Genomic DNA, 24,583 nt, shown 5'->3' with positions numbered 1-24,583 from the left:
CATAAGTCCTTGCTGGGTGTGACGTGGCGAGCGAAGGCGCTCGACTCCCTCTAGCGGCGGTTCGAAGATAGACGCAGAAATCCGCCGATAAAAGTGGTGGATACGACCAGAGAAGACCTAATGGAGACGCATTTATTATTATCTTGTCCTAGTTAGTCTAAACGTTGTCGCTCATGTGGCCTTTTGTGGACGGTGTATTTATTTCATTTTATGGATTTACAATGGAATATCTTGAGCCCAAGCATTCAAATCTGAAGGAATATCCGTGAAAGAGGCTCATTCATGGAGTGAGGGATCGTTTGGATCATGAGTACAGGTTCGTTTCCTGGATCAATAACTCCAGTTAGTGAAGTTCTGTTGACCACAGCAATCGGAACCAGCTGGCTGTGTCAGCCTGATCGCGACAGCATTTCACTTTTTAAAATCGACAACTTAAGAAAAGTTCACTAGTTTTGTTTTATGTTCCAGGGTTTAGGTGCTATAACAAACTATGGAGTGGAGATCTTTAGTAAGTTCATTAATGATCCAGTTAACGGGAGAAGATCTGGACCAAACAACCCAGAGCTTTTCTTTTAGCTGGGACTGTTTTTTTTGTGCGTTTAACTTCTGTGGCATCCTGTCCACATAGCCAGAAGGTAAAAAAAAAAGTTGATATGGATGCTGTGGGTTCTGTTGTTCACGTTGGGTTATTCTTTGTCTCAGTTCGGGCTGATTTATTCCCCACTCTTGTGTTTGCGACCCTGTTCGTCCTGCCGATAGTAAACGTGTTCGGTGTTGGTTATTATCATGATGAATCTCGTACATAAAGGACCAGAGCAATAGAGCAATGAGAATAAGAAGTCTCATGATATTTTTCCATGGCCCGTAAGTAAGGAACTTGGCTACCTCAGCACATCCGCCTGATGACTCCGTCTCTCGTGTTGCTTTAACACGCACTCAAAACGTTTTCGTTAAAAAAACAACATTACGTATTCTTTGCATTGCTTCCCTATCGCTTACGTTTTATTTTGCGTTCACAGCACTGACAGTATGTTCCTGAAAACAATGGGCAGCCCCTTATTTTAAACCCGAGCAGGCGCATCCCGGCCCGTATTGCTCCTTCACATCTGTCTTGGGTCGGTTCCGTTTGGAATCGCAGTACCTTGTTTTCTCAACGGCGCATAAACAAGCGAGGCAATGCAATCGGGGGGGGGGGGGGGGGGGGTTATATTATATAAATACTATCTGTATTATGGATACTTGAGGTGCAACAAGTACGAGTGTACAAGATTTGCGGTTCCTCGCCCCGGTTCCTCGTCCCGGTTCCTCGTCCCTCTCCAAGTAAAACGCTGGTCCCAAGAGAGTCAGGTTAGAAATGAACTTTTGGGATGTTTCCAGCTGACGAATTGGTCACCGCTGCAGCTTTTAATTAAACAGTAATTCCCAGTGCTGGAGTACATATATAATACAGTTTAGTGGGTTTGGGGCATCAAGACACCCGATGCGGTGCATGTGTTGATGTTGCCAGCTTGTAGCTAACAAAACAAGGCGCCACGAGGTACAAGACCTTCATCCTAGGGAACCTGATGTTTTATGGCAGATGAAAATGAGCTTTACAGTACTTAATACATTTTTGAATGGCAGCCTATTACTATTGTAGCATATGTGTGTCTAAGAAAGTGTCCACTCAGTCTGCATTATTATAAAAATCGAGAACGCGTACAGATGTTAATATACATATGCAAGTACATGAATTATATTTCATTATTCACTGTTACTTAGCTTTAATAAGAAGTCATGTAATGTTATCATTTTTGCATGCGCCTTTTAAAACTTTTTTTTACATTTTTTAGTTTTGATATTTCAGTGACACAGCAAGTGATACATTCTGTGTGTGTGTGTGTGTGTGTGTGTGTGTGTAGGCATGAAGAAGCCACCACTTGCACCTAAACCCAGGCTGCTTGCTTCTCCAAAGCCAGCTCCACCCCCCATTGCTCCAAAACCTGAAATCCTACTGCCCTCTCCCTCCCCAGCCGCACTAAAACGGGGCAAACCTGCTGTAGCCCCTAAACCATGTCTGCCCAAAGTGAGCCCTAAAGCCCAGCAAAAGCCTCCTCCTTCCACCTGGGCCAGTCCAGTACAGGCCAGACAGAGTCTGGGCAACACCCAGTGCTCCCCCACCTCAAAGAACGGGGGTCCGTCACACCTCTCACACTACATCATACCACCCCTCCCCGACACTCACCATATTGGCAATGGCAAGTCGGGGAGCTCCGAAGAGGCAAGTGAAACGGTAGATGATGACGGCCCGATAGCCAGAGGCAGCCCAACGGAGGACATCGGCTGCGATAGTGCAAAGGACTGTGTAGTTCCACAACAGCACGGAGGGCAGCATGCTCCCCCAGACTCCCTCAGTACTCCACCGGATGTCCATGAAGAACCACGCGCGTCCACTCTGGGAAAGGATCACGAACACGCACAAATGCACGAATCCGCTCCCACGTGCGTCCAGTCGTACGCTCCGACGGACGGACCCGTTCGGAAGCAAGAGCAGCCTGGTGATCTGAGCGAGCTCGGGTCGCACCGCGTACAGGGAGAAGCGTGTGTGCCCGCGGCTCCTAGCAAGCCCCTCCCTGTTCCCCAGCCTCGCCGTCCTCGACGAGCTGCCCTCCTCCGTCAGAAGGTGGTGGAGGTTCCTCAGCCAGAAATGCCCACCTGTGACCTCCCTGACCTCCAGACTGACGCCCTTAAGAGGGGTTGTGAAGATATTCAGGGCAGCACTTTGCCAGACGTGTCCATAAAGTCCAATCCGGAATGTGTCCCTCCCTCGGACACTAGTCCCGCCTCCACACTGAACACGAAACCGGATACCAACATCTCCCATTGCACAGGCCCCTCCCACAATGCAGGGTCCACCTGTAGTGCACACAACAGCGGTGTCGCCACTCCAGAGCCCGTCCATCATTCTGATCCAAGCATCAGTGAAGCCTCTGTTTTCAGAGACGACGATGGGGAGGTGGAGCTACAACCGCCTGCCCCGCCCCCCCGCCAAATGTCCCTCCCACAAAAAGATCATTTCATGTCCTCGTCTATGGATGACCTGCATCTGTCCGACCACACGGACCCTCGCAGCCCCGACGAGACACTCGGCAAAGAAGAAGAGCGGTGCGATGCCGACGGGGCGTACGGCGATTTTGCTCGTTACCCGCTAACGAGGAGTTTACCCAAGCAAATCAAACTCGACTGCGGCCCTCAAGGCCTGATCACGGCGTCCTCGGCGGAGGACAGCTCTCCGAAGGTCGCGCCCAAAAAGCCGCAGCGACACAGCCTCCCCGCGGCTGCCCTGTTGAGAAAACAGAACACGCCTCCCCAGACACGAGATCCGCCCCCTGCCGTCCTGCCCCCCGACTCCAGTCCCGCCCCTTTCGTAGACCTCCCCGCACGTCCCGACGAGAAGCCGGCGTCGCGCCGCCTCGCCCTGCCGTCTCTCGCCCTGCCGTCTCTCGCCCTGTTTGGCAAGCCGCAGCCGCCCCAGGGTGGCGGTCGGCCGCGGGCCCTGGTCAAGCAGAGGGCCAAGTCCTTTTCCTCGGCCGACCTCCTGTGCGCGGACGCCACGGCGGGTGGGGGCGAGCAGCTGGTGCGTGCGGAGCAGGGCCGTCGCAGCCTACGCAAGCTGCTGGAGCTGCGTTCGTGCGTGCGCCTCCTACCCAAGCTGCTCCGTGGCAGCGCCACCCTGGACTGCACCAGCGCCGAACCCGAACCCGGCGGACGCGTCGAACCCGCCGCCGACGAAGTCGCCCCTGCCGACGAAGACGGCGACTTTGGGGTCGAGTACGAGAACGTCCCGCTCTACGAGGAGATCCCGGAATACATGAACCTGCCGTGGGTCTACTCGTCTCAGGACGCAGATACTGGAGTGTATGAAGTACAGGAACCTTACGGTGTGCACAGGTGAGAATCTGAGTGCGTCTCCACCTTTCCTTTCGTTTTGACTTTGATGTCCTGCTTACGAATGCGGCTTCCTGCCTAAAATGTTCAACCTATAGGGAAAACAGAATTTCAGCTTGGGGGGTGGGATGTGTCTGAATGAAAAATCAGCTCCCTAAAAATTACACTGAAAAAATAAAGCATTGGCTCAATGTAATAAAATTGAATTATCAATGATTGATTCAAAGAAAAAAAATTTGTGCGATTGATTAATTCAATTTTATTACATTGAGCCAATGCTTTATTTTTTTCAGTGTACTTTAAAAGTGAAAGGAGTTAAGGAGTAAAAAGAAAGAAATCAACACTCTGCTACTGACAGGGCTCATCTCAGCACATCCATCTTCTCGATACAACAAGTGTTTGTGTTCAAAGGTAGCGTGCGCAGGTATTACCATGTATCGTCCTGCAGGCTGGGTTACATTTTCCATTTGGTGCACTGGTTATCACTGAAGGCTGTTGAAATATTTTGAGTTTCTTGTGCTTTTGAAGTGAAGTCCAATTCACGGCCCATTAATCTGGGTCGGTGTTGCACGCTGCACAAAGGAGTTGGTGCTGTTCTTCTCGTTGGTGTTTACAGTTTATTATATGTTTATTATATGTTTATTATAGGTTTATTATAGGTTTATTATAGGTTTATTATATGTTTATTATAGGTTTATTATAGTCTCCTGCGTGACCGCTCTGAAGGACGAGTAGTTTCACTCCCCAGTTCATCCCTGCTGTAATCTAGAGTAATTCTGGGACAATTTATGAATACTAGCCTGAAATTACCTTTGAACTTTGATTGGTTTACTTGATTCTCTTACAGAAATCATTAGAATCATTCAATCATGTTTATTGGAAACTATTGATCTCATTCTCAGCAGAGCCCTCCTTAGTACACACAAATACACAAATATGTGTAATTTTGAGTGTATTCATAGAACTGGTCACTGTAATAATCACTAAATTGCAGGCATGTTCTAGTGAATGCTGTAACCAAGCCTTTTGAATAATAAAATACATTTTGATATATTTAACTATACTTTTTAAACTATATTTAACTATAATATTTGTTTTTCATGTTTTCTGTTAGTTATCTCAGAGCTGGTGCAGTGTGTGCATCTCTCTGTTTTATAAACTAGGCAACTGGGAATCAGTTTCTCAGCATTACTTGGAATTAGTTTTAAACTTTTTAAAGTTAATAAAAAATGTGTGGTGTAAAACAACAGTCCCCCTTAAAACCTGAACTTCGAGTCACAGAACACGTGACCTACTGTGGTAACGATGCACTGGTATAGCGGCTCTGTAGCGGTCCACTCTGAGTCCGGGACCGCTTGCTTTCCTGTGGGTTATTTTCAGTGGCCAGAGCAGGAAATGTCTGGATAGGAGAGAGGGCTGTGCTTCTGGAAAATAATCTCTCTCTCTCTCTCTCTCTCTCTCATGCTCATTCTTTCTCACCCATATTATTCTCTCTCTCATTCTCTCTAACACTCTGTTTTTGAATTTTCTTTGACCAACACATTGTATTTCGTATACTCAAAAGGCAATTTGAGGTTAATGTTAACACAACAACTTCAAAAACATATTTTCAAGAACTTGGTTTCATTGTGACTTCAGTATTTGTTTACAACATTTTCCTCTACTTGGGCTTGTTTTAACGGCAGCCTCACTAAACACAGCATACTCCGCCACTATTAATGATCTCTGTCTTTTGTGTGTACCTGGTCTGTCCACACAAACCCTCCCCATCGCTCTGTTCACCGGGCCTGTTGCTGTGGCGGGAGGCCATGCTGTTGCATATGAACCACTCTGTCCTAAATGGGCCGGTTATCTTGGAGTTTGAGAGACCTGACAGCAAAGCGTGTCTGCACTGATAAATGCATCTCTGGGTTCATGCTGCAGCTGTGGGACCTTGCTAAGTAGCATCTGGACTTTTATAATGGAGAAAGAAAATCAAATCCCAGTTGTTCTGGTCGTGCAGTCCCGGGCGCTTCTGCAGAGCAGTCTGGGCCCAGATCACATTATCGTGTGTCCGTCCCTACCAGCATCTTTTTGAACTCATTATGAGTAATCACGTACTGTTTGAAAGCGTATTGCCCACTAGTAGAATTGTGGGATATGGATTCAGCATGGAATAAGACTTTTCTTTGGAAATTATGTAATATATAAGCCTTTACTGTCATGGAATGTGCTTTCATTAGAAGTCCAGGTGTTTGTGCACATCTGTGTGTGTGAGTCTGCGTGTGTGAATACACACCCAGTCGTCCATCCTGAAGGAAACATTTGTTACATTCTGGCACCGATTTTGCTTGCATTACCTTGACTTGTGTCCTTTTCCTGAATACTGTTGTACTAATGCTACAGGAGGGTGCTGATTTGAAGTTAAGTGAATTGACCAATTGTCCAGAGGAAACGTACTGTATGTGCACACAAGTGTGTGTGCGTGTGTGTGTGTGCGTGTGTGTGTGCGAGCGTGTGCGTGTGGGTGCGTGTGTGTACGTTGTGTGTGTTGTGTGTGCGTGTGTGTACGTTGTGTGTGTGTGCGTGTGTGTGTGTGCGTGTGCGTTTGCACCGACATCCCTTTATGAGCTGAGTTTATATAAGCTGCCTAAGCAGTAAACAAGAGGAGCTCTGTCTACACACACACATGCGCACAGAAGAAAGGAGAGAGAGGGAGAGTGAATGTGTGAGAGTTAGTTTGTACAAGTGTGAGAAATTAGTACTTCACACTTTAAATATATACTGCTTATTCTAATCTAATTAAACCTGGACAATAAAGAAGTGTTTTTCACAATCATGCATACACATTCTTTCACAAATGTGTTCTTTCACCAAAAACACATACACATTCTTGGAAAAATTCCTCACACATTGTCAGTTTGCGAAAAGGAAATGTTTGAATGCACATCATGACTGTTCAGTGGGCAAAGGGTCAAACCAAACATATTCCTCAATGAAGCACGTGCACTGACTACAGACACAATTTGCATTATGGGATGCATGTTGAATGCCCAAAACACTCTATTTAAACAACCATTTTTTTTAGAATGTATTTTGATTTCTGTGTGTGTTTGCATGTAAATAAAATCTGACTGGTTTCCATGGCAGTATTATTCAGCCTGTGTCATTTCCTGCTTTGATGACAGGGCTCGGATAAGCGGTGACCATTCAGATGAAGAGGAGGGTCTGAGCTCTAACGAGGAGGATGAGAATAGTTCCACTTCCAGCAAAGAAGATCTGGACCAATCAAAAAACCGAGAGGTACAAAAGTCTCAGACTAGATGTGCGTTCATGCAGTGTAAGTTTGGTGCTATTGTTAGGCTGCACATAGCAGGTCGCAGCAGGCTCAGAGGTTCTCAAGTTCAGATGAAAGATTCCACAGCACATTCAGCTGTGGCACCTTTCCCACGGTACACACAGCAGAAGCATTTCTGCTGAATCAAATGGGCCGTGGCACACAGGCCATACGACGGCGCGGAGAAACATTTTCTCGCGACTCTAGTTGAAAAGCCCTAAACTGGAGTATGATGGTCTGTCTGGCTGTTTGGGTCAGTCAGTTTGTGGAGGGGAGAAAAGAGTGTGTGTGTGTGTGTGTGTGTGTGTGTGTGCGTGTGTGTGTGTGTGTGCGTGTGTGTGTGCGTGCGTGTGTGTGTGTGTGTGCGTGTGTGTGTGTTTGTTGTATTTGTGTGTGTGCTGTCCTGAGGAGTCTTTGTACACATTACATCTCACAAATGAGAACCATGTTAATTAGCTTATTAAAAGTTACATTTTATTTTTCAATTTCATGGTTTCATTTTTCCAACCAAAATGTCATCACACCCTTAGACACAGGATGTACAGGACCCTGGAAGGCCAGGGCAGGGCTGGAACTCCCCGCCCTAAACGTACCCTTTAAAAGAGTAGCTGAAGTACCCTTTAAATGGGTAGTTTGACAAAGAATGCTAAAATAACCAGCAAGGAATTGCAGCTAGCAGCTTTAGCATAGCTGTTAGCATTTTTGCATTTTGGTTTGTGCAGTATTCCTTCTTTCTCTCGCACTCGTTCGGTTTCACCTCCAAACACATAAGCAAGTCGGTCAGAAGCAGAAGGGGCACTCAGTCAAACTATGTCGACATAGAGCCTGCATCCAAATAAAGACTACGGCCTCAGATCCTCCCCAACGCTACCACAGCGCTCTCACACACCCACTCACGCCAACCAGAGGGGATCAGTGATACTGTACTGATATGAAGACATGTGTTTTTTATTGCCCAGAATGGTCGGATCCAGTGAGTGTGTGAGTCTTGACGTGCCTCAGGATGTTATGGCTGCTAATGACTAGCGTGTTAGCTCATGAGCGATGTGACATGTCTGGCTGTCTGCCTGTGTGATTCTTTGATTAGGAGGTCGAGAAGGCAAAGAGGAATAAAGTGGTTCACATTGCCATGGAGATCATGAGTTCTGAGAAAGTGTAAGTTGAACGAGGGTTTGTGTGTACAGGGTTTGGGAGGGGGGTATCTAGAATGAGTTAACATCATAGTGCATATGCTGGCATATACAATGGATATAATGCTTCTTTCTACGTGTGTTTTACAGATTTGTAGATGTTTTGAAGTTGCTACACATCGTAAGTATTTGTAAAAGTTTCATCAACACTCTTAAACTACTAAACATATTGGTGTGTACACAGGTTATAGGTGACAAGTTTTTTGGACTGTGGTCCATTTGTGTGCTAAATCACTTTTTGTCACAGAAAAGGCTCAGCTGTAGTGTAAACATACACACACACACACACACACACACCTGTCCCTTTATCTCAGACAGGGGGGTAATGAGGGTGGAGAGGTGGAGCCTGCATGCAGCTTTAAGGAGGATCAGAACCACATGGGTGGAGGATAGATGAAAGGAAAGCAGGGAAGATAGTGTGTGTGTGTGTGTGTGTGTGTGTGTGTGTGTGTGTGTGGCAGAAGAAGAAAGTTGAGATGCAGATAGTGGAAAGACAACCCAAGGCACAGCGAGACAAAAGAACCCAGGAGGGGGGGGGGGGTTTGTAGCACAAACGTCACACCCACTGCTCTCTTCGGCCCCCGCAGTTGGCTGGAACCCCCTAACAGCTGCACCTTAGAAGGGTGTGTGTGTGTGTGTGTGTGTGTGTGTGTGTGTGTGTGTGTGTGCTATATATGTGCATGTGCAAGAGAGAGATTGTCCTCATACCACAATTCTTAAATAGGCTCCCCTGGTCTCTATCTATGAAAACTGATCTACATATCAAATGTGAAGTGAGTGGTTGTATGAAGGTGCATAACGTTTGCGTTCTCTTTGTGAAACTAAGGTCTCTGCAGATGGTTAGTAGCTAGAGGCAGAGCAGATTCAGTCTAGAGCAGTTTCTGCTGTTCTACTTGGTTTGGCTGTTTGATGTTGGCTTACTTATAGCCTTGGGTGTTTCATCTTTGGGTGTGTTGATCTTTGCCGTCCTCTGATGTTTTCAGGCACAGATTTCCGAGCCAGGTTATGAAACCGAGGGCTTTGTTAAGCTAATCTTTGTTTTTGCTGTCCTGGGGAATATCCCTTCTTTCTCTTTTTCATTTCATTATTCGTCTTTATTTCTGCCCATATCTCAAAGCAGGACCACTTTTGTTGTAATGCAATCTGCCACAGGACTTCCGGGATGCAGTCGCCAAGGCGACCCGAGCCAGTGGCAAGCCCGTGGTGGAGGAGAAGGTGTTGAATCAGATCCTCTACTATCTGCCCCAGCTGTACGAGCTCAACAAAGACCTCCTGAGAGAGCTGGAGGAGAGGGTGGCGCACTGGTACCTTTGGGTTTTCTGCCTTTGGGTCAAATTATTCGTAAACATGGTATTGCTTTCCATTGTTATGCAGATGACCTACAGTTATATATTCCCTTACAAATTGGAAAACTGGGTTCTTTAGCAAGACTAATAGATTGTGTCTCTGATATAAAAAAATGGATGGCAATTAATTTTTTACAAATAAATGATAGTAAAACAGAGGTTATCTTGTTTGGTCCACCCAAGTTAACACAGGCCTTTGCATCAGACCTGGGAATTTTTAAACATTATGTAAAATCCCATGTAAAAAATCTAGGTGTTATTTTTGATCCTGAACTAAAATTCGACAAGCAAATTAGTGCCGTTGTCAGGGGGAGCTATTTCCAGCTGAGGGCAATTGCTAAAGCTAAATCATTTCTTACATTTTCTGATTTAGAGAAGCTTATTCATGCTTTTATTTCCTCCCGGCTTGATTATTGTAACACTTTATATTTGGGTTTAAGTCACAAATCTGTTGGCCATTTGCAAATGGTTCAGAATGCTGCTGCGCGTCTCCTTGTGGGTGCTAAGAAAAGAGATCACATTTCTCCAATATTAGCATCTTTACATTGGTTGCCTGTCCAACTTAGGATACAGTACAAGGTTTTATTGTTGGTTTTTAAAGGCTTAAACGACCTGGCTCCCTCTTACATTAAAGATATGCTCTGTTATTACGAGACCCCTAGAGCTCTAAGATCATCGTCACAGTTGCTGCTGTCTGTTCCTCGGTCTAGACTTAAGCGGAAAGGGGATCGAGCCTTTTCTATTGCAGCACCAAAATTGTGGAACAGTCTGCCAGTTGATATTAGAGGAGCATCATCAGTCACTTGTTTTAAAACTAAATTAAAGACATATTTTTACTCTGTGGCTTATGATTGTAGCTGAGCTGTCTAAATTGTTATGTTGTGTGGATGTGATATGGTATTTTTTACTTTATTATTGTTGATACATGTGTGTGTATATGTGTGTGTATATGTGTGTGTATATGTGTATATGTGTGTGTATATGTGTATGTATGTGTATGTATGTATACGTGTATATATGTATATATATATATATATATGTATATATATGTATGTATATATGTATGTATGTGTGTATGTATGTATGTATGTATATATGTGTATATATGTGCACGCACACTGTCTATTTTATTCTGTTTTATTAGTTCTTTTTTATTGATGTTTTATGTGAAGCACTTTGGGTAACACTTGTGTTTTAAAGTGCTATATAAATTAAATAAACTTGAAACTTGAAACTTGGTACGTCACGGAACCGCCGCCCCGGGCCTTCCTCGCAGCAGCACGTCCTGAACTCTGTCTCTGTGTGATCCTTCCAAACGGGCAGGTCGGACCACCAGAGGCTGGCTGACATCTTCGTGCAGAAGGGCCCGTACCTGAAGATGTACTCCACTTACATCCGCGAGTTTGACCGCAACGTGGCTCTCTTGGACGAGCAGTGCCGCAAAAACCCTTCTTTCGCGACAGTTGTGCGGCAGTTTGAGGTAGGGTGTGTGTGTGTGTTTGTGTGTGTGTTTATGTTTGTGTGTGTTTATGTTTGTGTGTGTTTGTGCTTGTGAGTCTGTGTGTGTGTGTGTGTGTGTGTGTGTGTTTGTGTGTGTTTTTGTGTGTATTTTTTTTGTTTGTGTGTGTTTGTTTGTGTGTTTGGGTCTGTCCGCATACGTGTTTGTACGCGTACGTGAACACCTCTTCTAATTGGTGAGTGTGTTATGCTGAAGTGCTTTGTGCCTTTAATGGGATATCATAATAGAATAACATAAAGTTGCATTTAACTGGTGGGTTTATTTAGAAATGGGAAGGCCCATCTGAGCCCTGCTAGATCTGCCCTGGTTCTGTTGTTGTGAAAAGGAAGTGTTCAGGAGCAGCACCTCAGATACAAAGTGGCAGACTCAGCTAAATCAAAGCGGGGGTGCCAGACACAAATGGGCAAAGCATGTGAAAATCTCTCTTTATCACTCGCTTCCAAACCGCTTCTGGAAGCAACGTCAGCACGAGGATCTTCCCCATGTAGCGTAACTGCACACAAGTGTGTCTGCGTTCTGTGCCAAGTGTCAGCTGGAATGACGTTGAGTACTCCACTTCTGGACGTTGGAGCTGTGGATGTGTCTTCTGGGGAGCTGAGGACACTTCACTGTCTGTTGTTTTGGGTTTGGCCAATGCCAGGAGAACATTTCCTACTGGATTGCACAGTGTCTACAGTGAAGTGTGATGGTGGAGGAACCCTACGTGATGGTGCAGGAACCGTATGAGGTGGTGGAGGAACCGTACGTGATGGTGCAGGAACCCTACGTGATGGTGCAGGAACCGTACGTGATGGTGGAGGAACCGTACGTGATGGTGCAGGAACCCTACGTGATGGTGCAGGAACCGTACGTGATGGTGGAGGAACCGTACGTGATGGTGGAGGAACCGTACGTGATGGTGCAGGAACCGTACGTGATGGTGCAGGAACCCTACGTGATGGTGGAGGAACCCTACGTGATGGTGCAGGAACCGTACGTGATGGTGCAGGAACCGTACGTGATGGTGGAGGAACCCTACGTGATGGTGGAGGAACCGTACGTGATGGTGGAGGAACCGTACGTGATGGTGCAGGAACCCTACGTGATGGTGGAGGAACCGTACGTGATGGTGGAGGAACCCTACGTGATGGTGGAGGAACCCTACGTGATGGTGCAGGAACCGTACGTGATGGTGCAGGAACCCTACGTGATGGTGGAGGAACCCTACGTGATGGTGGAGGAACCCTACGTGATGGTGGAGGAACCCTACGTGATGGTGGAGGAACCCTACGTGATGGGGTGGAGGAACCCTACGTGATGGTGCAGGAACCCTACGTGGTGGTGGAGGAACCGTACGTGATGGTGGAGGAACCGTACGTGATGGTGGAGGAACCGTACGTGATGGTGCAGGAACCGTACGTGATGGTGGAGGAACCCTACGTGATGGGGTGGAGGAACCCTACGTGATGGTGCAGGAACCGTACGTGATGGTGCAGGAACCGTACGTGATGGTGCAGGAACCGTACGTGATGGTGGAGGAACCGTACGTGGTGGTGCAGGAACCCTACGTGTAGGGCTGGTCTTCAGGGTTGGGGCCGGACCCCTTAATTCCAGTAAAGGGGAATGGTGATCCTACTGCATACAGAGACATTTTAGCCAGTTATATGCTTCCAACTTGGAACAGCTCAGGGTCCTTTCTTCTTCCAGAACAGTTGTGCCTCTATGCACAGAGTGAGGTTTATAAAGACACGGTGTGATGAGTTTGGTGTAGAGGAAATCCAGTGGCCTGCAGAGAGCCCTGACCTCAGCCCCATGTAAGACCTTTGGGATGAGTTGGAACGTGAGCCACGCCCTCTCGTCCGATGTCAGTACGTGACCTCACAAATACTGCTTTGGTTGAATAAGCATGAATTTCCCACACTCATAATGTTGGGCGAACCCTTCCCAAAAGAGTGGAGGCTATTATAGCTTGGGAGGTCCATTGTATATCACAGTGTGATTGTATTTTGTAGGCTGTATGCTTTAGTGCTACAGATTTTTAAAATATTTTTTATAGATTTTATTGTCTGTATTATATTGTGATGCAATATATTGTATTATATAACAACCTATCATAACATGTATTTCAGGCATGAGCTAACAGTGAATGTTACTCAGAAATAATTTTAAGCAGTGGTCTCCGATCCCAGTCCTACTGATGCTATCACCTGTATGTTACTGTGTTCTCCCAATTGGTTTTACTGTTTACCTGACGAATTGAATCAGGCATATCAGAGGGGTGTGTAGGATTGCCCCAGTCTCAAATGCATAACAGATCTACAGAAGATTCTGTAACGAAGCGTCCTTCCTCTGCTCTGTGTGGTCTTAGACGAGTCCTCGGTGTGCCAGTCTCGCTCTGAAACACTACCTACTGAAACCAGTGCAGCGCATTCCACAGTACCAGCTCCTACTCACAGGTAGGTGGCGCCATTGTGCTGTTGCTCTGATAATGGGTTTACAGTGCTGCACCTTCAGATAATCTCACAAGGATTTGTACAGGAATGCAAGCAGTCTCCATGTGATCATATTTTTATTTTCTTTGTGTGCATGTAATGAGGGATTCTGTGTTCAAATATAATTCAATTTATTATATATAAATATAATATTAATATAGAATTTATTACAAACATTGCACAAAATGTGTAATAGAAATATGTAATTGCAATACATTCAAGGAAAAAAAATCAATTGCAAATTGTTTATTTTATAATAAAGAATGGCACATTATTGTTAATATAACAAATATGAATTATTCATATTTTCCTTTATACACATTTTCCTCCCGTTTGTCAGATTATTTGAAAAACCTTCCTGAAGACTCATCTGACTACAAAGACACACAAAGTAAGCACATGGGACTCACACAAGTCCAAAGGTTCTGTTTGTCTCTTGAACATGTTGAGGACCATCCCGACATGCCTGATCCACTTACTCAAGGCCTTCAGCAGTAGCTGATTATTCGAGCCAGGTTAGAACTCGGCTCTGCAGGATGGTGGACCTCCAGGATATTTTAGCTTCATCACTCTCATTCTGAAAAAAGCCGTGTGGAGCTCATACTTTAAAAGAGCAGAGCCAACACCAGCAAAGAATTATGGGATTTGTAGTCTAGGCCCAGCTTCCCGAGATTGCAGAAGGGGAAACACTTTGGCTTGGCGTGTGTTTTAAAGTGGGTGGATTGTGGATTGTTCATTTTCTGGCATCCCTGCAGTGTTGTTTGGATTTTAAAATGTCAATCAAATTTAATTGGTGGCATCTGCTCAGATTAATTTGATTCATATGGGCTGCTCTTTGCATAAATGTTATTCACAAATTCATTCATTTATTTTACTAACTCTGTGGGATCCTCTCCCAGCTGCCCTTGGTGTGGTGAAAGAAGTTGCAAACCATGCCAATGATATTATGAAACAAGGGGTATGAAATTTCACACACACTCTACATAAATGATTTATTGCTGTTTTACTTCAGAAATGTATTCTGATCATTGCGTAAAACAGAATTTATGACATGCAGTTTAATATGAAATTGTGTGGTGTGCTATTAAAATATGCTCTTTTTATTGTGCATTGTCATGTCTAATAACTGCTCCTTTCAAAACTACTCTCTATTATCCTTAATAATGTATAATATACTTGTTTTTTTATGTATCATCAGATATATGCATATTCCAGCAGCGTATTCTATACTGTTATTCTCTTAAACTGTTAAAACAGCCTCCAAGTGGGTTTGGAATCTTACTCTTTTAGGCCCAAAATCCTCCAGATTCATTTACATAATTTTTTTCTGTGTCACACATTTTCTTATTTCAGGATAACTTTCAGAAGTTGATGCAAGTTCAATACAGTTTAAATGGTCATCACGAAATCGTGCAGCCAGGAAGGGTACGAACACATCAACCCTAGTCCTTTTTGACCAAGCAGTGGTAAAGAAAAAGTGAATTCCTACTGCTGGGACTGATTTTGTTTTTTCTAAACAGGTCTTCCTTAAAGAAGGGACTCTGATGAAATTGTCTAGAAAAGTCATGCAGCCGAGAATGTTCTTCCTGGTGAGAGTAATCTGGTTTTGTGTGTTTTGTGAGGGATGTGTGCACCTGCATGTATGTTTTAACATGTATGTACATGTAAAATCAAGTCAGGGTGTTTTTAAAGACAAGTAACACTGACAGGATCTCCCTTTATGGATAAAGGTTGTGTGGAATTCTGTGGTGACTGCTATTACTGAAAGTACTAGAATATTGTTGCAAATTAGTTGTGTAGCAAACCCTGTTTCGTTTTAAGAGATTATTGAAGTCTGTATTGGGTAGGATAATTTAAAATAAAGCATGTTGTAATCTTTCTGCACCCCCCCCCCCCAAATATCTTTTCCCAGTTTAATGACATTCTGTTGTACACCACGCCTGTGCAGTCTGGCCAGTATAAAGTCAACAGCATGCTCTCCCTGGCTGGCATGAAGGTCAGATATCCTGCACTTTGCACCAACACTAGTGTACATGACACGAGTATACACAATAAATTTGTAACTATAAATAAATATAATACATTCAGAAAAACATGCATACATGGCCAAAAGTATGTGCACACCTGACCATCACAGCAATGAGTTGTGAGGTTTTCCAAAACCCCACTCCAAAGGCCATTGATATGGAGTTGGCCCCTGCGTTGTGGCTACAGCACCTTCCACACTTTTGGGAAAGATCTCCAAAGATTTTGGAGTGTCTGTGAGAATTTCAGTCAGAAGAGCATTTGTAAGGTCCGGTGCGGATGTTGAAAAAAGCTCTGGCTCACAACTGACATTCCAGTTCATCCCAGTGGTGTTGAGTGGGGTTGAGTGGGGTTGAGCGGTCAGGGTTCTCTGCAGGCCACTGGAGATCTTCCACAACAAACTTCTCAAACCATGTTAGACTAGACCTCACTTTGTGCACAGTGGCACAAATCTTGCAACAGGAAAGGGCCTTCCCCAAACATTTTCCACAAAGCTGGAAGCTTATAATTGTCTAAAATGTATTTTTAAGATATAGAATTAACATTACCCTTCAATAGAACAAGCAACCTTTTCACCAACAAAGTGCTGGTGTACCACAAGTTCACTGGTTCCAAAACAACAAAGATTTTGGGGCCAGAACAGTATCAGTTTTTCTGGCTGTGAACGCGTAATTTTGTGGTGGGAAAAGTGTGGAATGATTGAGGATTTTGCAACAACAGCATAGCCTACTGATAGAAAAGGGCCATAAGACCAGAGAGTGAAGTGTGATTCATCAGTACAAGGAACACATTTCTGCTACACCATAGTCCAGTAGCAGTGTACTGGACACCATTCCTGCCAAACTCTGGCATTGTACATAGTGATCAAAGGCTTGTGAGCAGCTACTCAGAAATGGAGACCATTTCTTGAAGTCCCCAGTGTACAGTTCTAGTGCTGATGTCGCTTCCAAAGAAGCATGAAGAAGGGGGATCATATAAATATACAGAAGAAACTCCTCAAAATATCAGACAGGAAATTCAAACCTTTAAACCTTCTGACAAGTTCTGACAATAATCCTTTATTTCACCAAAGTTGTGACAAATGACCTAAAAGCAAAATAAAGTGAAAGTGGCCATCACGAAGTCCTGACCTGAATCTGAGAAAATGTGTCTGAACTGGGAAAGCCTGTCTCACAAACCTGAGTGACACCTGTCATGCCAGAAGTAATAGTCAAAAGTTCCAGTAAAAGTATCATTTAAAGGTTGTGGAAGGAGAGTTTGATTTGAGTTATAAAATACTAATGCAGCATTTATAGCTAAACCTCTGACCCACTGAAAATCTGATTCTGTAAACAAAGCCTGAAATGTATTTGTATCTTGGTTATGAAAGTTACCCTATTTGACCTAACACTGGAACTCTATGGCCACATTGTAAGTGCAGACTTGTGAAAATTGAGTTTTGATGTCTGTAGGCTACACATACGTGTGTTTGGGTTGCAGTTTGGTGCCTGTGTGTGTACGCTCATGTGCCTGCGCACTACCCCTTCTAGGTGAGCAAGCCCAGTCAAGAAGCATATCAGAATGAACTGAACATAGAGAGTGTGGAACGTTCTTTCATCCTGTCTGCCAGGTCAGAGAAATGCACATTCTCACCCACACACACACACACACACACACCTACACACTCTGCGAAGTCCCTAAAGCACATATGTCAAAGTAAAGGCCCGCGGGCCAGATCCGGCCCGCGAATTGATTATCTATGGCCCCCTGGATGATATTTAATTACTATTAGAACCGGCCCGCAGGCCACAGCCGCCCGCTGGTGTTTTGCACGCACAAACACTACATTCCCCACAATGCAACGGTAGCCCGCGAAGTCACTGCAGCGCACACAAGCGGCAAAGGTCCGCTCGGCGAAAATGACGTAATCGCAGTGGCTCCGCCTGTGGGCGAGGGCGTCGCGCGCTGTCGATTCGCGAGGTCGTGCACCTCTCGAATTTTGTAACGTTGTGCGCACCAGCACGTTAACAGGCCCGTAGCCAGGGGGGATCGAAGGGTTCGTTCGATCCCCCCCCGCCCCCGCACCCGCACCCGCACCCTCCCTCCGTACACACATGCCCCTCAAGATAGGTAGGCTATTCAATGAATGAATTGTTAATCTCCGGTGAATATACAGACAAACAAATAGGGACAGCAACAACAGATTCACAACAAACTTATAACAGTGTTGCCAACTCTCACGCAATGAGCGTGAGACACGCGCATTTGACCGTTTTCACACGCTCACACGCCATACATCCGATTTCTCACGCTGAAAAAAATCTAGTTTATCTTCGATCTACATCTATGATTCGGGTTTCCATCCAAACCTTTCGAAAAAATAATGCGCAATTTCCAAGTTTCGACAGAAAAAAATGTGAATTAAGCCTTGTTTCCATTCATTACAGTTATGCGAATAAACTTTAGATCACGTGAGAAGACGCCAAACAATAGTGGTTTTACGTCCATCTGGCAGTTACGCATTTTTGCACGTTGAGGTTGTGAAACATTTTTTCTTTTTCTTTTCTTTACATGGAGAAGTTAAATTCAATTTTTGCTCTCTCCAGAACTGTTTTTGTATGCATTTGCCATCTTTACATCGCGATCATGTACAGAATCACTTGACTTGAGGCATGATACGTCATCGTTTATGCGAAAAACCCTTTTCCATCCAGTTTTTCCGAATTTTGGCGATGCGATAGTCTAACTTTTCCACCTCCTCCTAGCGTAAAAATCTTTTTGCGATATTTGGTCTTTTTCCATCCAGCTTTTTTCATGCGCATTTTCAAAATGCGCAAAAACTCGGTGGATGGAAAACCCACTGAGTTACTAGTTCGCTCTGGCGCCAACCGCTGGCGATCGATCGCTATAGGCGCAGCATAGAGGAAACATATAAGACAAACCCCCCCCCCCCCCCCCACTTCACTTTTGGGGGAAAAAGATCCCCCCCATCACAATGCTGGCTACGGGCCTGGTTAAACTTAATTAAGTTAAATTTTTATACATATATTCGAAATGATTCGACATAATTCGCTTTTATTCACATTATTTAATGGTTGTTTATTTTCAAAACGCCCAATCTTAACGTCTTCACGTTCTCTCATGTTTCGTCCTGGAATTACAAGAGGCTCGTATTTGTTAACTGTTCAGTCAGACAGATATTTGTTGTGAAACGAAGTAGTTACAATTTCAAGCATTTTCAAGTACTTTAGCCTAAATTCCAGCACTTTTCAAACCTTTATTACTTTATTCATTTAATGTACAGGACATGTTTTCTTTGAAGGAAATTTGTTTTTATCTGTTTGCTTGTTGAAAAATGTTTTCACTTGAAATTACTGACAGATCCATAAGAAAGTATTGCTTTATTCATTTAAGCATTAAATAATAAACACTGTGTTAGGTCTTGGTTCAATAGGCTATGTGCAATCATTTCAATGTTTTAATAAACATTGAACCAGTCCGGCCCTCGGCTTGTAGCAAATTTGGTTTTTTGGCCCTCGGTGCATTTGACTTTGACATCCCTGCCCTAAAGTAAGCTAAACTCACATCAGTGATTGTTTTGACTTCTGTAAATGGCATGCACAGCTCTGCTACAGAGAGAGATGAGTGGCTAGAAGCCATTGCCACAGCAATAGATGACTACACCAGGAAGAAGATCTCTTTTATCTCCAGCCGAAGCCAAGAGGTGTGTAAAAGAGTCTCGTGTGCATGTGTGCGTGATCTCCATTGTGAATTGTCCTCGCCCTGGCATATCAGATTAATCAGTGATTTAAAAAGGAGTGATGATTTTGTTCAGATTTCAACCCGATTCAACCTAAAAAAAGATTTATATTATCTTTTCATATTATCACACTACACTGCACACTAGTAAGCGTTTGACTGCATTTGTGTGCTTTGTGTACTGATTTACCGATTTACAAGAGCTTTGTGATGTGCAATTTACAAAAGGCTCTAGTCCTGAGCATTATCACAGAGTGCTTTAAGAACTGAAAGATTAACTATACATCTGTGAGATATACTGTATATGTACAGTATGTATATATAATATATATTATACAGTATATATGTAATATATACACACACAGAATACCTATACATCTATTATGCACTGCAATGAAGTGCAATTCTTGGGTCACTAATAAAATTTTTATTTTTTTTTCATATGCAATTATAAGATATGCAGTCTAACAGGTAGACTGTAGATACTCTTGGATAAACAGTTTTCCAAAAAAAAAAAATTTGGCCCAGATAAAAATGGCAAATTTTTGGATGGCTTAATAAGACTTTTGCACTGCACTGTACACAATCTTTAATGTTCATGCATACGTGCATAGGTTTATTTATAGGTCATTTCTGGCATTCAAAGCACTAGTTTAGATGTTTTTATGATTTGTGTTTTTGCAAGTGGGTGGTTGGTTGTGTGTTGTACAGTTCTTTTCTCTTAAAGATATCCTGTTTAACTGCTAGACTGATTGTGTGTGTATGCGTGTGTATTTTCCACTGTGTGCAGTCTGAGGGCACATCCGTTGACGGACCTCCACTGGGTTCAAAAGCTCCCATCTGGATCCCGGACCTCCGTACCACCATGTGTATGATCTGCACCTGCGAGTTCACGCTTACCTGGAGACGGCATCACTGCAGAGCCTGTGGCAAGGTCGGGAGCTGGCGTCATACTGGAACATAACCCGGCCTGGGGCACTGCTTGGTTGTATTAGCTGCAGTGTGCACGTGTGTGCGGATGCATGTGTGTGCTCGTGTCTGTGTTTGACTTTCATTTTGGAGGAGTTTCTCATTTCCTTTTTTGTAAGAGAATGTAGGAGGATTTTCATTAAGTGTGTGCACCTGTATGCGTGTTGGACAGGTTGTATGCCAGGCATGTTCATCAAATAAATATTACCTGGAGTACCTGAAGAATCAGCTAGCAAGAGTATGTGACCACTGCTATGCCAAACTACAGCAAAAAGATAAAGGTTTCACCATCCTCGTTTTCTCATTTTATATTCTTCCCCCCGAATTAATGTCAACTCTTAGCACAAGCCATCTTGTCTTGCATCTCTCTCTCTCTTTCTCTCTCTCCCAGGGGACTTATCGGGTGTGTCCATTTCACCCAGCAGTCGAACCTCAGCCTTCAACTTCTCTAGAAAACAGAAGAAGATCCCCTCAGCCCTGAAAGAGGTAACCTTTGACATGGCCCAAACAACAGTGCTATATCATTATCAATGTAATTCCACAGTATTAGTACTATACTGCTACCGCAGTGTTCTTATACAGTGAGAAGTAGAGCTCCACTCTACTGACGGCTCCACTGATAACTGCCCCACTGGTGCAGCATGAACTCAGGCCTGGGATTGGCCTTAGGTGCTGGGATTGACTACAATTTCACTGGGTGGAGCGCAATAAAGAAGCACCACCTCCACCTTAATTCCATGCTATGCTTCAGATACTCCCCTGCATTTTGTAGAGCTGCAAAAAGATCTGAGACATTGGTGCACTGAGATCCAGTGATGTCAGTAACACGTTACTCTAATCTTACCACTTTTTTCAGTAACAAATAATATAAAGAGTTACTATTTCCAGTCCAGTAATCAGATTAAAGTTACTTATCCAAGTAACTGTGTGTTACTATTTTTATTTTCCTTAGTAAAATATATATTTTTGCTTTCTTCTTGGCTCAGTTCTACTTTTGCGTCTGACCGTAGCGCTCGACTCCGCACGCTGTGCACGAACCTGTGAGAGCGCGAGCACGTTCACGTCATTCTGTGTGTCATTGCTCAGAAACAGGGGAAGGAACATTTACCTGACCAATTTTAATGTTGCATTGTGTTCCAGGTTTGAAAAGTGCTGGAGTTTTGGCTAAAGTACTTTAAAATGCTTGAAATTGTAATGGTATTTCGTTTCACAACAAATAGCTGTCTGACAGAATAGTTCGCTTGTATTACGTTTACATATAATACTGCGCAGCAACACAAACGTCAGGAGATACATTTTCACTGTTAAAAATGCACCAATAAAGTGAGTACTGGAAAAACTCATTTTGCTGCTGAATGTAACTACTAAAGTAACTTGTAATCTAACGTAGGTACTTTTAAAATCAAGTAATCAGTAACGTAAATAAGTTACTTTTTAAAGGAGTAATCAGTAGTCGGATTACTTTTTCAGGGTAACTAAACCATCACTGCTGAGACAGAGACATTGGTGCACTAAGATCTAAAGCAGATGTGGAGGTGATTCAAGATGTGTCAAACTGAGTTCTGAAAGCGATTATTCTTGCATTAGAAGTGGGTGTATTTCGAAGTTGGAAGACCCACCCCTGTTAACGGTGCTGTGGATTCATTTTGGAATGTTTAGTTAGCTGCACAGCACTTCGGTAAAATATTGACAGCCTTCTTCTTCAGGTGTCTGCTAACACTGAGAACTCCTCCATGAGTGGCTATCTGCAGAGATCCAAAGGAAACAAGAAACCTTGGAAGAGGCTGTGGTTTGTCATCAAGAATAAAGTCCTCTACACTTATGCTGCGAGTGAGGTATGCTAGTCATGTATTTTATATCATGTGTCATCAGTGCTGGTTTTCTTGACTACTTTGTGACACAAAGTGTTTGTGTTTGTGTGTGTGTGTGTGTGTGTGTGTGTGTGTGTGTGTGTGTGTGTGTACTCAGGATGTTGCAGCATTAGAAAGCCAGCCGTTGTTGGGCTTTTTCCTGCGAGAAGAGAAATCTGGACCGGCACAGAAGCTACAGTTTAAACTTTATCACAAAAACACACTTTACTATATCTTCAGAGCAGAGGATATCCCTACAGCTCAGAGGTCAATGCACACACTCTTCTACTAATAGTACAGTTAGCATACCTAAACCCTAGAGTAACTAACTATGCCTAACACCTTATCCATAACTATAGATGACAGTTTACATTATATAGGTGTTTTGCACATTTTTCCTCATCCCTGCATACACGCACACACACACACACGCATCTCACCTATTAACAGCCTCTGGATTTCTCTTTGAAACGTGCCTTCATACTGACAAATGTTTTTTTTCCTTCCCCAGATGGATTGAGGCATTTCAGGAGGCCATGATTCTTTGACTAATCTGGAATGGTGCAAAATAGTGTCTGATATAGAGTGTGTTGTAAGCTGGCTATGATGGACTTCTACTCTCTGACATGCATTACAGAGACAAAGGATACTGGTAGATGTAGTTTTCATCTTAAAAAGCAGCTCGCAAAAGAAGAGAAGTTGGCAGATAAACTTTGTGTCCATTCAGGCATCTTTTGTTGGAATGCATTACCAGTATTTAGTGTTATCGTAGCTTCTTTCTCCATTCAAATGTTTTCCTTTGACAGGCAGAGACGAACACTTTGCCGTTTGACACTAATCATTTGAGACGTTTGAGACGTTTAGGGATTTTAATGGGAGATAATAGGAGTTGATGAAATTCCTCATTAAATGCACCAGCAATCAGCCAGAACTTCAAACACCCATAGCTTTACCTACAGTTTAGAACATGCCAATAACATCCAGTGTGACGTTCTTGGTATGTGAACAAAGGTGTAAGGAGCAAGTGACAGGAAGAGTCTAGTTCAAAGATGTAGGTTGTCTGGTAACATTTAATCAGCAGGTCACAGGGGTGATCAACGGTCAAGTGTGAAAGCAAGTGTCACAGGAGAAGTGTTTGGTGCCTCTAGATGGTGCTATCCTGTGCCAGGGGCAAAATCTCTGGATGATATCTGCCATAGTGCATCGTGGGAAATGTAGGACGCTACTGTGAAAGCCAGTAGGTTTTTTTATTATTTTAAGAGAACTTAAAGTGAAAGAACCAGAGTTTTTTTACTGTATTTTTTTAATCTTGTCTTTTGTATAAAATAGGACTGACAAACAATCTCAAAAATGTTTTACTGGGAATAACTGGATGTAAGTGTAAATATACTGTATATGATAATATAATGCAGGTGTAATACAAATGTATTTAAAACAATTTAGGATATGTACTCAAAAAAAATTTAATTTTTGTAATTTAACAAAGAATTGCAGCATTAACTGAGTTTGACTGATTTAGGTTTAAGTAATATCACTGCATAATACAGATCATAGCATTCTAAGCTGTGAATACCCAGTTTAGTGAAAACTGCCTGGTTCCGTCATCAGGGAAGAATAATTCAAGTTTACTTTTCAGATTCCTCTTCTGGACTGGCCAGTGGCCATTACAGTGAAATGTTCTTGATTTTTGTTAATGAGAAATTAAGTAATTATCACAGTTTTTATACATAACTCTTCTATACTATTAAACAGTTTAGTTGCTGTCCAATTACTACACCTCTGGGTTATTTGAATTCAGATGTCTGTGCTCAGACTAATGTAGAGATATTTTGAATTATGGTGTTTGTGAGAAGTTTAACGGGGCAAAATGCAAAAGTGTACACAGCACGTCGACTGAACAAAGATTTACACGTTTTAGTTCTTCGTCACCATATCAGTTGGGGTTTTGGTTTTCTTAGAACTGTTAATTGTGATAACTTTCAGAATGTACAACCGATCATATGCCTCAGTGTCAGTTGTAGATGTTAAGTACCAGTTGAAATAAATAATTTTAAGACGCTTTATTATTTTTATTCATTCAGTTGCGAATGCAATGGGAAGGTTGTATCCACGCAAAAACCTGTCCGAGCAATGTTTTATTACACAAGTTTAACCTGACTACACGTAGGTCGTAACATTACTCGGACCAGGGTTAGTGGAATGGTTTAAGCCTCCATAATAACCTTTTACTAC

General features: G+C 43.4%; 1 protein-coding gene across 2 annotated transcripts; it reads left to right on the top strand.

The window, feature by feature from the left end:
- The first annotated feature begins 68 nt into the window (after positions 1-68).
- Positions 69-24,414, top strand: fgd6 (FYVE, RhoGEF and PH domain containing 6). Of its 2 annotated transcripts, none has more exons than XM_077004698.1 (21): positions 69-316; positions 1,902-3,930; positions 7,095-7,209; positions 8,331-8,398; positions 8,524-8,554; positions 9,586-9,737; positions 11,103-11,259; positions 13,646-13,733; positions 14,110-14,160; positions 14,669-14,727; positions 15,123-15,194; positions 15,290-15,358; positions 15,682-15,765; positions 17,324-17,403; positions 19,398-19,497; positions 20,323-20,466; positions 20,674-20,782; positions 20,893-20,987; positions 22,208-22,336; positions 22,470-22,618; positions 22,863-24,414. In XM_077004698.1, exons 1-21 carry the CDS (start codon positions 307-309, stop codon positions 22,897-22,899), a joined length of 3,828 nt encoding a protein of 1,275 aa, XP_076860813.1. In that variant the 5' UTR covers positions 69-306; the 3' UTR covers positions 22,900-24,414. The 2 variants fall into 2 exon arrangements, with proteins under 2 accessions (XP_076860813.1, XP_076860814.1); XM_077004699.1 differs by lacking the exon at positions 69-316 and adding an exon at positions 410-635.
- The last annotated feature ends 169 nt before the right edge of the window (positions 24,415-24,583 follow it).

The sequence above is a fragment of the Brachyhypopomus gauderio genome, chromosome 5, assembly GCF_052324685.1.
Source record: "Brachyhypopomus gauderio isolate BG-103 chromosome 5, BGAUD_0.2, whole genome shotgun sequence".
Classification (NCBI taxonomy): domain Eukaryota; kingdom Metazoa; phylum Chordata; class Actinopteri; order Gymnotiformes; family Hypopomidae; genus Brachyhypopomus; species Brachyhypopomus gauderio.
The sequence above is the reverse complement of the archived record's forward strand: the minus strand, read 5'-3'. Positions and strand labels throughout refer to the sequence as shown.